We start from the raw sequence: 15,760 nt of genomic DNA on the forward strand, positions 1-15,760 counted from the left end.
TAGAGAGATCTTTCTCCAAATATTAAATTGACCTTTTTCTCTCATTTTATGTGATGCTTACATTGTGTCCAAATCAGGGGTAGGAGGCATACAGCTTCCATGTCAGATATGGTTTAAAATTTCAGTCCATATGCCCTGTGGTTTATTACTGGATAACACTGAAGTATTTGCAGATCATAAAATGGTTTTGAACTCAGAGCACAGGTAGAAGACCCTTAAACAAAACCCAACTTGTTCCAACCATGTTCTAAAGACACTTGTATTTACCTACTCGGATATAGCTTGAATTTATATTATATTAAACTGTCCTTAAGTATTACTGGTATCTTAAAGCATTCCAAAAGTTACAAAGTACTTATGGATAAGAATTGTAGGTAGATCTTAATAGATGGATTTTATGATTGGAGTCATGAAGCACTGGAACAGGTTGCCCAGAGAGGCTGTGGAATCTCCAGCTTTGGAGATATTTAGAATCTGACTGGAGACTTTTCTTAATTGCATCTTCTAGTTTTCAGCAGGGGTTGGACTAAATGATTGCCAGAGATCCCTTCCAACAAACTATTTTGCAATTATATGGATGTATTTTCACATGCACTTTTTTCACAGAGATGTTATCACAAGATAACCCGTCGGAATGGGCCGCAGACACGTAGTAGGTTGAGCCCAGTGCTGTATAAGCACAGTTTGGCTGTATATGGAGCTAATATAGCATAAATCCAGCACAGAATAGACAGCGTTGTCAGAATTTGTAAGAAATTGACTGCAGAACTTGCAACACTAAGTTACATTTCTTTCTGTTGTGTCCACAGTGCTGATTTATCTCCTGTGCATTTCTGGGATCGGACAGGCTCCCTTTTGGATTCTCTTTCTTTTGGGAGTGAGGTGTATGACAGTGAACTCAATGATCCCCATTACGACCAGAGTCTTCTGGAGAGTCTTTTTTACACCCTTCCTGTAAGTGGAGATCAAAAGGAAGGCGCTTAATATGTTGTTCCTAAAGTGAAGAAAACCAGAAATCTGCATTTAAATAAAAAAAAGACTACAAATGTCAGTATTAGTAAGGCTTAATAAGCATTAAATATCATACAGAAGCTTGTGAGAACATTGCTTAAAATTAGTTTTCTTTAATAGTATTCTTTTAACAATATTATTTGAGACTGCAGAGTCAAGCATTGAGTTTGGAAATCGCTAGGATTGAGGCTACCCATGAAGACTTTTATTTAAACCTCTGAAAATTTTTGGTAGAGTTTTAGTTGTTTCAAATTATGCAACCCACAAATTGTTTTTTCTTTTTCTTTATCGTAACCATTATGTATCTTTGTTGACAATGGTAGTTGACTTCTTATTTTATGTACATTATTCCTGTTTCAGAAATCTGATTCCAGTTTAAGTGATTTCCTCACTGATGATGATGTTAACTCCTCCAAAAAAGTAACCAAACCAGAAACTGTTAAGAAGGCTGATCCAGTGAATCCACAGGATTCTAATGCGTTTGATCAGGATCAGAAGGCGACGAGGATTAAACCCCGGTAAACAGTTACATTAGTGTCTTGTTTTGTAGCATCTTGTTCATTGTAAGTTAGTATTAGCAAGAAGCGCAGTATGTCGCTGGCCATGGCAGGAGTGTTGGAACTAGATGACTTTTAAGGTCCCTTCCAACCCAAACCATTCTGTGATTCTATGATTATTATCACACTCCATCATTATCACACAATTCACTGAACTATTTTGGTGGGGAATTTTCATAGCATCACTGGGACTGATGGAGCATCAGCATCACCTAGGAATTGCTATATGTTGTTAAAGATTAAGACGCAATTAGTTAAAAACATGAGTTTGACCAAAATGCAATAGGCCTAGTAATAACATTTTGAACTGTGGACAGAGGAACACTAAGGCCTGAGCTGGCCTCTCAACTGAACTCTCGCCCTGCCTCCTAAAACAATAATCACTGTGTAACCTTCATGATAGATTAGTCCCCATGCTGAAAAAAGCTCTGTGCAGTTCTGTGACTTTGTGTATGTAACACATACAAAATAACTCACATCCTATTATCTGCCTTTGCACAATGTCTCTGTGTATAAAATTTCTATCTGCTTGACAGGGACAGACTTGACATCAGCAGAGTCTGTTTCTCTGCTGGTTTGTGTTCTCTCCTGTAGCTGTAGTAAATAAACTTTTGTTTTGACATCATCTAAATTTTATTCCCTTTTTTACATTAGTCCTGAACCAGTACAACAGTGTCCCTAAATATCCAGTTATAAAGCTTTACTTGTACAATGTCAGTTAGTATTAAGGTCTTAGGATTTTTTTTTTCCTAATTCAGCTCCAAACAATTATTTCTGAAACTTTTCTTACAAATGCTGCTGTTTTTACATTCAAGTAAAAATCATATCTCCAGAGGTACGGACAAAAAACCATTTGCAAGTCAAGTCTTAAAAATAAAGTGCAAGTGAGATTTTAAATTATGGCAAAAATCCTATTGCTCTTCCTCTGCAGCAGTGACTTGTCCATGTGTATGACTCTGTCATCTCCCTTTCTTTGGTATATGACATTAAACAAAGCTTTTCTTTTTGAAGAGTTAGAAGACATAAGATTTTTTCAAAACTCCAAGTGTGGAATGTGCACTTTCTTTTTTTCCCAATTATGTACCTCCTTCAGCTTCAAGCCATTCCCCCCTGTCCCACCACTCCCTGCCCTTGCCCAGAGCCCCTCCCCAGCTTTCCTGTCGGCCCCTCCAGGCACTGGGAGCTGCTCTAAGGTCTCCCCGGAGCCTTCTCCTCCCCAGGCTGCACAGCCCCAGCTCTCCCAGCCTGTCCCCACAGCAGAGGGGCTCCAGCCGTCTGACCATCTTTATGTAGTCCTGATTCTCAGTTTTATCTCTTCAGCTGCTCTCCTACTAGACTACTTGCTCCTGCAGAAGGTCACACAGAAGAAGCTCATGTCACATCCTTGAGCGCAGACAGGTTGGCATTACTGGAGCGAATACACCTAGCCAGAGTCATCACTGAAAGCTTGAAAATCCCTCCTGAGACCATCCAGATCACACCAAGAAAGAAAGGTTTAATGGGGAAGCCTCCAAGGCCTGCATCAGTTAATAAGTGGTAAGGGGGATTGTTTCTCACCAGCTTGTTACTTGTGCCTTCAAGGTAGATTTCTCTGAGTTCTGTTGTATAGTCCTGTTTACATAACTTCTCCAGGCTTCTGAGGTCTTTCCATTTCTCTGCTCCTCACAGGAAATTGTATACCATCATTTCTAAAAGTTAGAGATGCAAATAATTTATCCTGGTGCGGGTTTACTTCAGGTTGTGCTTTTTCTGGGAATTTGGGGGAGGTACAAATGTGCTTTGTGCATGGCAGTACATTGAAAACAAAAGGGTTTATTTTTTTGAGGAGAATCTGACATATGCGTAATGTATAGAAGGGATTCATAAAATAGATAGTTCAGTTATTCTAAAAAAATAAGAAATTGTGACTATGAAACTTGCATGCTATGTTTGGTTTCATTATGTACATGAGATTTTTGATGGTTTGTGATCATGCATTCACTTTTTTATTCATAGTACCTTCTTTGTTGAGTACCACTTTCCTGTGGAAGCCTCCAAGGATGAAAAAGGACAGGTCTCCATAACAACAGAAGTAACTCGAATAGCTTCAAGTAAAATCACAGATGATGGTAAGAGCATTAATTTCTCCCCCTTGTATTTAGCTTTGTTGACTCCTTCATCTCTTAGAAATTATGTAATAGTGTTTCCTATGTATTTTCTTTGCTGCCTGAAAAATATGGTATGATTAGTGACACCTCTGCTGTGCTGCAGGTAGTGGAATGCTCGTCTGAGGAAGAAGGAAGCCAAATGATTTTTTTTTTTTTTTTTGCTGAAAAGTTCTTTTCTTAGGGACAGAATAGCAGGTCAGTAAGCCCATTCCTTCACTTCAACGTAAAACCAATATCCTTTCTGCAATAGTATGAGGATGATAAAGTACTTTTAGAAATATCAGAGATACTTATATCTCAAACAAATAATTTTTTCAGATGCTGAAATGTGTCATTTAACATCTGCAAGAGCTCAGAGAATCTGCTGGATCCAAGAGATCTTGAGTCCCATGCTCAAAGCAGTAGACATAAATCTCTTTCCTGAGAGTCACCAGTGTTTGTATCCCTGAGGGCAATTCATGCTATGTTTCTCTCCTCAGTGAGCAGACAATGCTGTATGAGCAAGGTCCTCTCTGCCCAGTCTTCCCAGAAACTGGAAATCCAGGGTGACTTTCAAAAGCCTTTCCCATATGGTCATTCATTGGCTTTGCATCTTTCTGGGTGGCACTTGAAAGATCTGGGAATAATTTTGAGTTCTCTTGTATAATCTCCATTTGTGTCCAGAAAAAAACATCTAACTCTACCTAACCTTAGCTCTTTGTAATGCAAAAATAATACAGCCTCCTGGATTTCGTCTTGTGAGATTAAGCTCCAGCTCTTTGGAACCCAGAAAAATAGGTAGGGCTGAAAATAATTTGAAGAAGCCGTCAAGTCAGTCCACTGTACTGTTACCTTTCCTGAGAGCTGTTTATCTGATTTATTAAAGATGCCCAATGGGAATAATTCCGTAGGCATCCTAGGCAAGCTGTAGAAGCACTGTGTTTCCTGTTAGAAAAGTTTTCTTATGTCTAACCTGAGTTTTCTGTCATCACAGGAATACTTACTTTATCCATTGTGAGCAAGGAAAGTGTACTACTTCAACACTGCTACTGTACTACTCTTTTCTAGAGTAAACACCAATTCGTTCAGTCTTTTCTTGCAGATGCCATTTTTCTCCTGAACTTGTGATTACTCTTGCAGCTCAGCTTTGACTCTCTCAAGATATGTCTTGAAATATATTGATCTCCCACAGAATATATATAGAAATATATATTCTCCCACTGAAGAATGGAAAGTCTTACTGCGTTCTAGGATGACAGACTTGGAATCGACTGCAGCCTTTAGATGCTGTTATTATTTAGATGCTTGTGGTACTGCCTGCCTGCTGTTTTCTGGCCTTGGAAAGCGAAGAACAGTTTACTTTGGGCTTGGTGTTAAGTAATGCAGAATTAAATGATTGTGCATGTAACAGAGGAATCTCCACAGGAAAGTTTATTTATATTCAGTTAATTTGGAAGATTTTTTGCTCTTGTGAGCAACCAAAACAAAGTAGTGAATTACCTACAGAGTTGTGATATAGTTTATTAGGTTGAATCCTTGAGAGATTCTTGTTGAGGTTTCCAGCAACAGCTCTTACCCCTTCAGCTCCCAGCCTTGCTGGATCTGTGATTCTGGCAGATGTACAAATGCTTGGTGTGTGCTTTTCCATCCTCCTCAGAAGTGCATCACTTTCTCCTCATACCTTCTGAACTTCCCGTGTCTACTTGCCCTGCATGTTCTCTGCAGAGACTGAGGATTTCTCTGTTCCTGATCGGGCTCAAAAGACAGGTTAGCTCTGGATACAGCTAAGACCTCACAAGTCTCTGTCTTCCTTGCAGTGGTGAAATTTCAGCAGCGGTTTGTGTTCCCTGTCCGTTTTAGTGGAACAATGATAGAGCACTGGTGGAGCTCTGACCTCGCTTTTAAAATCTACATGAGAAAAAGCACACAGAAAAAGGTACTTATTAGAAGTTGTTTATAGAAGTTCTTTGCATTTCTGTTTCCTCCAATACTTACACAGACAGCAGTGGCTTTTCGAAGTCTTCTGCAATGCTTCATTGAGATTGCTGCCACCTCAACCATCAGAGGCAAAACAGCGTGGCTTGACTGGGCAGCTTAGTTGACCGTTGCTGGATATTATCAAGGGAAATGACATTACGTGCAGATACTATAAGTTGAACTAATTGCTGTTCAATCTGGTCACCCAACTAAATGATTTTATGAGTTCAAGACTGACAGGCAAAAAAAATTGTCCTTCCCTCCTCTTCCAAACTGATCTCTTACTATGTAAGCATATCGGATCAGTTACAAACATTAGTCTTCAATAAGAACACAGCTCATTTAGCAATATAGAATGAGTTAATGTAGATGCATTTGATACCACTCCTCTGCCCAGGTTAAGGAGAACAACACAAGGTGTGAGAAACTGGTACAACTTGTGCATTTGGATTTGGGGGATAGGTGCGTGAGTGTAAAAAAAAAAAAAAAAAAAAAAAAAAAAAAGGTATATTTTTGCAAAAAATATTTGCATAATCATCTGCATGTGATGAGGACAGTGAGAGGTGTTAGCTCGTGTTTTGTTTTAATCAACACCAAGAATATCTGCCCATCTGTTTTAATAGGAGATTTAGTGGGTGAATAAATTGTGTCTTTAAGTATGGAATTTTTGTTCAGTTACTAGGATTTGAGATGTTCTTTTTTGCATTAATCTGGAACTGTTAACAGTAGGTACTGGGGTAATTTTCCTTACTGTTGTCCTAGACTTGAAATTAGAACTAAGGGAAACTTTCCTGTAAATTCCTGTAGGTACAACTAATGGTATAGGAGTAGTAGGGTGAGTGGCTGGCCATGGCTTCCCAGAAGGCTTTCATTTCACAACATGCCCGCCCTTAGTTCTTTCAACCTTGCAGAAATCTTGCAAAATGGTTTCTTTTTCTGCCCTCAGCCAGTGGCCATTGGCTCAGCAGCGCTTCAGTTACGCCAGGTTATTCAGTCTGAGTTGCTCACTGTCAGCTGCGAGATACCTGTGGGAAAAGAGGGAGATCAGACACAAGTTGGACCACTAAAGGTATGTGTTTTACCATATAGACTTCGAGTTAAACAACTGTCATTACTAATTTTGGCTGCGTGTTCCTTCTTTTTGAAATTTTCCCTCCTCTTTCTTTCCTCTCTTTGTTTTAATTTGCCAGGTCTCAGATACGGAGGTTTCTTAAGACCAATACAAGATAACGTGAACCTTTTTTTTTCCTTAGGGTTTTGGAGAAATATTTTGAACCTCCTGCATGTCTTTAGGATCTTGCTGTGTGATGGTCCCCTGGCTGCAGGGTAAAATGAGAGTCAATAAGCTAAGGCTTGGATACAGAAATCACTCTACAAGCCAGCTGAGTGGCACATGTTCAAGCTGGGAGCTTTGGCTTCTGCTCCACCCATGAGCTGAGTTCTCTCCTGCCACAGAGGCCTGATGCTCCCTGTCATTGGTACCACACGGTCACTTCAGGAGTTCTCTTCTCCAGCCAAAGTTTCTACCAGCATGCTCAACATTTAATTGAGGAGGATTAATGGTCCTGCACAGCACATTTGAGAGATTTGGCAGTTCTGAGGATAAACAGCTCTCTAGATTACCAAGGGAAAGGGTTAAGAGAGTATTTGGGAATTTTACATTCGGAGCTCCTATATTATTCCTGGGGAACGTCAGCACAGATTGCTTCTGTCACTTTGTAGTTCACAGCATGAGCCATGTCCTCTGTCACAGGGGATGGGAAACTTCTGGCAGAGAAGCCATTCAGCAGAGCTGCCAGTAAAGGAGCTGCAGAAGGCTGAAACATAAAATTAGTAGAGGTTAGGTGTGGGAGAAGTTAATTGAAGGCAGGGAGGAGAAATGGTGTGTTCTGCAGGAGAGAATGCAGTGGAACAGGGTGTGAGAGGAGAAAAGTGGAAGGAGGTGTTGTGGGGAATTAATGAACCAAAGTTTGAGGTAAGAGCTGATGGAAGGGGAAGCTAATATTAAAGAAAAGTGATTTTGGTTGCCCTGTCTCCTAGGTTTCACTTGCTCAGTGTAATACCTCCCTACCCACAGTATATGTGGGGCCAGCTGTTCTGGCCAGGGCATGGAGGAAAAGGGATGTCGGCTATTGAGTCCACTTTGCATTTCTTGGGTTCTTTCTGACAGATACCCTTGAACTTCTCATCTTTGGACATGTTGTTCTTCATACACTTTAGGAGGAGATACCATTTGGCATTTTTTGCTGCAGTATCTTGTCTCGTCCCTCCTAAGTCGTAGGCAAAATTCTTGAGTCTAAATTTCATTTTCCTTATTTGGGCATTTTGTGGCTCCAATGCTTTTCTTTATCCTGCTGCCTTATCTTCTGGGCTTGAGTTTGTTCTCCCCTTCTTGCTGTCTCATCATGTGAATGAATCCAGCAGATCTGTGATGCTCTGTAGAAATTAACACTTGCAAATTAACACTTGCAATTCCTTTAACCTTGATTCTGGTGTTTCATTGCTTTCACACACACATTTTCATTCATACCAATCTGACTATTTCTCTTGCAAATCTTGACAATGTGAAGAGGCAATTCAAACATAGGACAGTGTTAAAAAACAAAACAAAACCCAAAAAAGCCAGTCTCGGAAACAAAAAAAGACAAATGCAGTGGAATATGTAGACCAGTGGAGAGAAAAAGGAGCCCACAGAAGGGAGAGGAGTTAGGGACAGCTAAAATCAGGAGAGAATGTAAAAGTGAAAGAGCAGTGAAAGAAAACATTTGGAGAGAAACATTTCATTTTTCATAATTTTTCTTAAGCAGCCCATGCTGTAGCAGAGTGGAGCAAATGACAGTTGTGATACTTTGTCACAGTACTTTTTGCTTTGGCTGGGTAGGTGTTATATTTCAGTCAGCTTGGCAATTGGTTTTACGTTTTTCCTTTATTCAGCTGTAATTATATGGTTTTGCACTTGAGTTACTGCTGTGTTTGATAAAATCGCATGTGGTTTATTTTGCAGTGACAGTTGTAGCTTGTAACCAGCATGTGTCTAACGGTAAGCCTTCTGGGTGATGATCTAACACAGCTCTTGAACAAAATGTGCAATGCATTTACCTGAATTTATGCTGCAGTCTCTTGTCTTTGTATGAGGAACATCTTTCGATTAGCCCGCTCTGCTTTGCCCAATGCAGGTATCCTTAGAGCTTGCAGGCGACAACAAAGACTTCACCCGCACCGCTGCCAGGTCAGCTGTGGCTCTGCAGCGAGTCCCAGTTCAAGCTGTAAGAAGCCCCCGGCTGGAATTCCAGGAGCCCAACAGGAAGGACGTAAATGCAGAAAGCCCTCACTGCTTGAATCTTCACAACTACAAGGAGGCACAGAAGACAGGAGCAGCCAGCGTGAACATCGTGCAGCCACCGCGGGCTGTACCAACCCCTGTAGCCCGTAACCTGATGACGCAAATAACAGCATCTGAAGAAGATGGGTTGTTACTGCATGTGCTGTTGATGGTGCCTGATGGAAAGGATTTTGTTGCTGAAGACTGTGGGCTCCACAGTTCTTGTAACGTGTATTTAAACTGCAAGCTGCTCAGCACTGAGGAGGCGACACGATCTGCTGTCATATGGGGCACAACACAGCCTGCCTTTAATTTTTCTCAGGTAAGTCACATGTATTCCATTTAACCCTGATTGAAATGAGCTATTCCACACTGACAAACATCATTCAAAGATAAGTTACTTTTATATATGTAGGAGCTTCTCTACTTGGCTCTGTCCGGTAGATTAGAAGTATTTTCAGTATTGTTTTGGCTGGATTGCACAGTTTGAAATGCAGTTCTTTTTTTTTTTCTCAATTAATATAGCAGCTCAGAAGTGTGGGTTACTGTCCTAGTATGGGCCAGAGCCTTCCCCCAGCAAACAGCAAAATTTCAGGCGTTTAATAGTGTTACAAGTTTGTAATTTTTTACTGGACGTTTTTCGTTGGGAATGTCAGGATGCTCAAATGCATTTGGTTTACTTTTAACAATAGCTAGTGATTTGTGAGACTTCCTAGTCTTCAGCTGAAAGAGTGAATTGTAAAAATATAGCAGAAGACATCTGAAAGTTGTCTGAAATGATTTATCTGTTTGGTAACCACGCATATAAAGATAAAAGCAATTTTCTTAAGGTAGCATATGATCTTATGTTAAAATTTACCTAAAATACATTAATTTTCCTGGCTAGCTCTTTGCCAAACCTGCCGTTATTCTGGAACTTGTTAGGCAGGTATGCATTTCATCTTTAATTTCCATTTCTAAAGAGCACAATTCTGTAAACTGGAACGATGTAGTGTTACTGGAATGCTCTATCCTTAGCAAATAGTTTCCAGTGTATTCTGAATCTGCATTAAACTCTTTCAGGTGATGCCTTTTTCATTGACTTCCAAACACCTGGAGCGGCTGAAGAACAATGTCATGATTATTGAAGCATGGAACAAGATGGGAAGCCCTGGCTGTGACAGATTGCTAGGATTAGTTAAACTTCCTTTGCATCAGTTTTACATCTCATTCAAGTAAATATCGTTGTTCCGTATTTTATGGGGTTGGGAAATATCCTAACTGATGCTCAGGGAAAGACATGAGGGATGGTGTCTGGGATTTGTGTGGGAGGGTTCTTAATTATACTTGACAGCAGAAGGCATTTTTTGTCCTGCCAGCTTTCTCTGGCAGTTTGCTACACTGAGCAGTATCTGGGTAAGTTACACTGTCCTTATACAGAAATACAAGTGGACTGTAAGAAATAAAGCCACCATGCTGCATCGGGTTTGGAGCCAGTTTTAAGTTGTGGTTCCATGAAGGAGTAAAACTGTAAGAGACCGAAGTAACTGTAGAGGAAGATTGAGTGTGGCTTTCCGTTGGTGATTTTCCAAGACTGTGACTGGTGGAATGATTTTGTTCCTGATCATGCTCTGCATAGATCCCATTGCTAGAGATGTTGTCAGTTTGCACAGCACAGGACACTGCTTGCAGTACTGAAAAGATCTCTTAAATACTTCATGCTTTAGTTGTTGTCTTAGTTGATGGGTCTCTCCAGAGCTCTTTGATCTTTTTGTTGAATGTTTTGGCTTCTCGTGCAGTCAAGTAATATACCTGCTTAAAACAATAAAAAAAAAAATGGGAATACTGGACTGGAGAGATTCTTTCTAATGTAGAGGATTAATTGCTTTTATTTTGGTCAGACTAGTGATAGGTGGAAATCAGATGGTGCTGGAACTGACTGGGCACTACTTTGTTAATTATTAGCATGTCATTTGTATAAGTTCTTTCAGTAATCCGCTGTAGTTTGCTTGTGTATAACTTCAGTGTATTATTAGATGGTTTTACATTTCTCTGGGAGACTGTCCCTGTTCCTTCTTTTCTTCCTGCCCAAGTCCTTCCCCAAAGACCACGTAACTGCCTCATAGAAGTATAATATGGCTACAGTATATTAATAGGAATTTTGTTCCAGTTCATCACCTCGCTCACAGATCTCTAGACTGTCTTATAAGTAAGGTTACGTTAGTTTTTGGAAAGCTGTACTTTGTCATTGCTGAAAATAGCCTTTTCCATTCAGCAGCTCATAGATCTGTGCTTTGTGAAGACTGATGTAGTTGAACCAAATTTTGGAGGAATGGAGATAGATTGGTTTCTAACTGCATTGAAAGTCCCATCTAAAATGAGCTTTGTGTGATCATGTTCATGTTGAGATGTCTCATTCTCATACCAGAGGTTTTTTATTTTAATCTGTTCCAGAGATCCAAAGATTTCCCACCTGCTTCTTCAGGCTCAATATCCAGTGGTTGCTGTGGACAGCTATATGCCTGTGATAGATGTTTTTACTGGCAGTAGAAGTGGAAGCCTGAGGGTCGTTCTGGCGATGGGGTCAGCTGATCAAATAGTGGCACTGCAAAGGCTAAAAAATGAAGAAGGAATGGTGCCTCCTGTCACACAGCGTCCTTCCCACTCGCTGGACCCTCCTCCTACAAAGCCTGTAACGGTATTGCTCAGTAAATTCTCACTCTTGTTGTTAGGGACATGTGAAAAGGATTTTACCAGTGGGTTCATTAACGGACCAGTGATCCCCGATCTCTTTTGATGCTGTAGCCGATTTTGTTATAAATGATCATATTCTACTGTCATGGTTTAACCCCAGCCAGCAGCTACGCCCTGCACAGCCGCTCGCTCACTCTCCCCCAGTGGGATGGGGGGGGGGGGGGTGGGAACGGAAGGGTAAAAGTGGGAAAACTCATAGATTAAGACAGTTGAATAAGTAAAACAAAAGGTGCATGTACAAGCAAAGCAAAGCAAGGAATTCATTCACCTCTTCCCATGGGCAGGCAGGCGCTCAGCCATCCCCAGGGCAGCAGGGCTCCATCACACATGGCAACGACTTGGGAAATGAACACTGTAACTTTAAATGTCCCCCTCTTCCTTCTTCTTCCCCCAGCTTACATACTCAACCAGACATTCTGTGATCTGGAATATCCCTTTGGCCAGTTCGGATCAGCTGTCGTGGCTGCATCCCCTCCCAGTTTCTTGTGCTCTTCCAGCCGTTTTGCTGACAGGGCCCAAGAAACTGAAAAGTCCTTGACTTGGTATTAATATTCCTTAGCAACAATTAAAAACATCAGTGTGTTATCAACGTTATTCTCAAACCAAATCCAAACCACATCACTGCACTAGCTACTAAGAAGAAAAAAAAATCTATCCCAGCTGAAACCAGGACATCTACACAGAATTATATTGTTTGTACTCTTTTCTTACTAGCTTTCTGTCACTGGCTTTGACATTATTGCTCTTTGTATTGCTCTGTATACCCACTGCTTCTATCTTCATTACAAGTTTAGTGAAAGAAACCCCAACGTTACAGAAAATCTTAATTTTCACAGCCATATTCTGTACCATACAGGTTTTGCCCCTACCATTGAGTTGTATATGTAGGAACTTCCTTGCTTTTTATGTGCTGTGTTTTTTGGCTTTTGCAGAAAAAAAAAAGGTGCTATCAGACTTTCAGTGTTGCTGTGAACTTTAGGAGGTAAATGGCAGATAATGGTTCTGCTCCTGTCTCAGGCTTCTTAGAATCTTATGCTCCCAGTCCTTTTGTATGCTGTTTCCTGAAGAGTCATCCTTCTCATGTGGATTCCCTTTGTTTTATCAGCAGTTAGACCAAGAAGGGGAAGAACTGGTGGAGCATGTGTTTGAGATTTGTGTGGAGAGTGTGAAAGGACTCACTCCCTTACAGTCCACCGTCTGGGGAGAGGCTGACTGCTACGTACAGTACTGTTTCCCAGTTCAAGAGGCTGGTTGCGGTGCACTGCAAGGAACTGAATTGCATGAGGATGGTTAGTTTATTTTATAATCTGTCTTTATTTAGAGCATTGCTTTAATTAAATATTGTTTAGCAATGTTCTCTCTGCTTAAGTGAGAGGGTGCGTGTTCTTCTGAGCTTCCATGCAGCCAGTGCTTGCTTTCCCAACAAGATCTGCCTGCAACTTGTCATACTTGGGCTGCATCAGTACATTAAAGACCTGCTTTGACTGATGTAGGTGGCAAAGTTCCCAGCAAAGAAAGATACCTAGTTCTGAATCCCTTCACATGGTACCTTTTTGTTAAAGATCCTAGAGGGTTTTGCCAGCTTGCAAAGGTGCAAAAACAGATTCGCAGATTGTATACAGTTAATTTCAACAAAGGCTTTACGTACAGGAGCCTTTCAAGATGCTCTTTTTCATGCATACACCGAGAGAAGACTTGTCTGCTTTAGATCATTAGGATTATAAAGGAGTGTTAAGTAATTTTCTACGATTGCAATTATTTAAATGTTGATCTGGAGTCTTGTGCTTTGAATCACTAATACGTATTTCCTCTGAAAAAAGAGTCAGTAACATTGTACCATAGTAACTCCTGTAAACTGTGTCAGCTTCCAGCCACATTTAACAGTAGTTTTCAGCTGGTGGCTCACAGGTTGTGGGACTGTGTGAATTGCTTGTAAAAGATTTGTGAAGTGAAACTCAGAAGAGCAAGCCTTCTGGCAGGAGAATGTCACTTACTGTCCATGGGTCCTGCCTCCTGAAGGACTGCAAATAGAAAAAGGTTGAAACCTCTGCATGCAGCCATTTTTAACCAACTCTGCTTGACTTGTAGGCATCAGATTAAAGCCATTTCGCACAGCAACCACTCTGTGTGTCCCCGATCCCGTCTTTAATGATGAGCATCATCATTCTTTGTTGGTTCCTGCTGATGTCCCAGTCCAGAGGCTCCTGGTCAGTGCATATATGGCACCAGGAGAGGCTGGAGGAGGAATCCAGTTTGAAGTCTGGTGCAGGTACAGAATAACATCGTATTCTTTTTAGATGTCACAGCAATACAAATAGAGACATATCTGGTATTGAAAAATCTCTAGCTGTGGGATGGATATTTAATAATAAGTGGAAAAGTGTTGAGCTCATCAACATTGGTGATGAATCTGCATTTAAGATTCCATTTAAGACATGCGAGCCCTTTTTTCCCTTCCAAAAGTGCTAATTACTTTTTTCTTGCTTAGAAGGTGTGTGCTCTTAGTTTGCTTTCTTCCACTTTGTTATCAGCGTAGTGATCTAAAAGCAGCGTTTAAATGCTTGGCACATCTAAATTTACTTAATAGCACCCTGGCAGTATAATTTCATTGTTTTGGGGTTGGGTTTTCTCCCTAATGTAAGTCACCAATTACAGAAAAAATACTATAAAATGTTTGTAGCTAATTACTAGTAGTGGAAGGCCATGAAGAGATCATGAAGACAGATGGCTTTAGGAAAGCATAATTGTTATAATTGTTCATTCTGTAGTAAAACAAACCAAGCTAAAGTTCACAGTCACTTGAGAATTATTACATGCTGGATGTGTTTACATTAATGTTGGTAATGACCAGAGCAGTTGAACTGACCAGTTGTTAGTACCTGGCATTTCAAAAATGTGCTTTAGCTCAGATTTCTGAGGATAGTTATACTTGGTTTAATCTTGCCCTGGCCGCTCACTGGTAGTGGCTGGTAAATTTCGGCTGGTTTGGGTGAAAGAAGTAAATTACGGAGCTGGAAGCCTTTTAAGAATTCTGTAAACATCCTCTTACCAGTTTGTAATATTTAAAGTGGAAAAAGCTTACTGACAGACAGGAGAGCAGATACTGACCGCAGGTTCCAAATCAGTGAGTTGTTGCTATGATGCTGTCAGCATCTTGAATTATTCCTAGAGGTATATGGGGAAAAAGTAGAAACCAACAGGTGTAATATTCCAAGAAGTTGGGACTACTCTTCAGGCAGTGCTGTACCCAAGGCTCAACGGTCAATTAATGTTCAGGATTTGTCCTAAAACGGAAAGGAAAACACAAGTCATAGCGCTACCACGTTGTTCAGTTACTGCTACTGAAAATACAGCGGATGCCTTTCTCCTGATCTACCCGTTTTTCAGGAGATACAGTGCCAAAACTCGGCGTAGGATGAGTCTGAAACCAAGTAGAGCAGTTAAGAAATGGTCCAGAGGGATTTGTTACACTCACAAACTGGTACCACAAATCTGTTCTGAAAGTATTGGCAGTATTTTCTATTAATGGAAAATGGAGTGGAGAATATTTGGTGCCAGATTCTTCTCTTGTTTGTCTTTGGGATGGCAGTTTTTAGCAGTTTCTGCTAGCTGTCTTGGTAGGACTAGTGCAAAAGTATATTTGTATCATTATTTACTTCAGCACTTACTGGGCATTTTTTTCCTGTAGAAATTCATTTATTTGAGTTTATCTCTTAGCTATTGGGATACTAGTGTTTGAAGACGCACAAGTTAAAGTTGACTTACGTGCAGTCGTGAGAGAAATGGTGATCACTGTCGTCATCAAAACAGCATGACTGATGCCGCTGCTTTTTACCTTACCAGGTATTATTACCCAAATGTCAGAGACCAGGTGGTTGCCAAAGGGATGTTGCCCTTGTCACGGCTGTGTGCCATGGCGACTATGCAGCATCGTGAAGAAATAGGGATTCAGACTTTTAACCTTCCTTTGGTCCCCCGGACTGATTGCTCAGGGGAATTTCAGCTGCGGGCTTCAGGTAAGGAAGGCTGGGGGT

The 15,760-nt window shown here is 40.7% G+C and overlaps 1 protein-coding gene across 7 annotated transcripts in view; it reads left to right on the top strand.

Annotated features, from left to right (window-relative positions):
• Positions 1 to 15,760, top strand: part of C2CD3 (C2 domain containing 3 centriole elongation regulator) — a 52,752-nt gene that overhangs the window by 5,628 nt on the left and 31,364 nt on the right. For 6 of the 7 annotated variants that reach the window (XM_040585217.1, XM_040585220.1, XM_040585218.1 and 3 more), the window contains exons 8-19: positions 810 to 954; positions 1,372 to 1,529; positions 2,889 to 3,104; positions 3,564 to 3,676; positions 5,512 to 5,630; positions 6,618 to 6,740; positions 8,848 to 9,315; positions 10,056 to 10,207; positions 11,427 to 11,670; positions 12,832 to 13,015; positions 13,815 to 13,995; positions 15,570 to 15,742. In XM_040585217.1, the coding sequence (XP_040441151.1) occupies positions 810 to 954; positions 1,372 to 1,529; positions 2,889 to 3,104; positions 3,564 to 3,676; positions 5,512 to 5,630; positions 6,618 to 6,740; positions 8,848 to 9,315; positions 10,056 to 10,207; positions 11,427 to 11,670; positions 12,832 to 13,015; positions 13,815 to 13,995; positions 15,570 to 15,742 (2,276 nt within the window). The remainder of the gene's footprint in view (positions 1 to 809; positions 955 to 1,371; positions 1,530 to 2,888; positions 3,105 to 3,563; positions 3,677 to 5,511; positions 5,631 to 6,617; positions 6,741 to 8,847; positions 9,316 to 10,055; positions 10,208 to 11,426; positions 11,671 to 12,831; positions 13,016 to 13,814; positions 13,996 to 15,569; positions 15,743 to 15,760) is intronic. The other variant, XM_040585219.1, reaches the window with a different exon arrangement.

This window comes from Falco naumanni, chromosome 2 (genome assembly GCF_017639655.2).
Source record: "Falco naumanni isolate bFalNau1 chromosome 2, bFalNau1.pat, whole genome shotgun sequence".
Lineage (NCBI taxonomy): Eukaryota > Metazoa > Chordata > Aves > Falconiformes > Falconidae > Falco > Falco naumanni.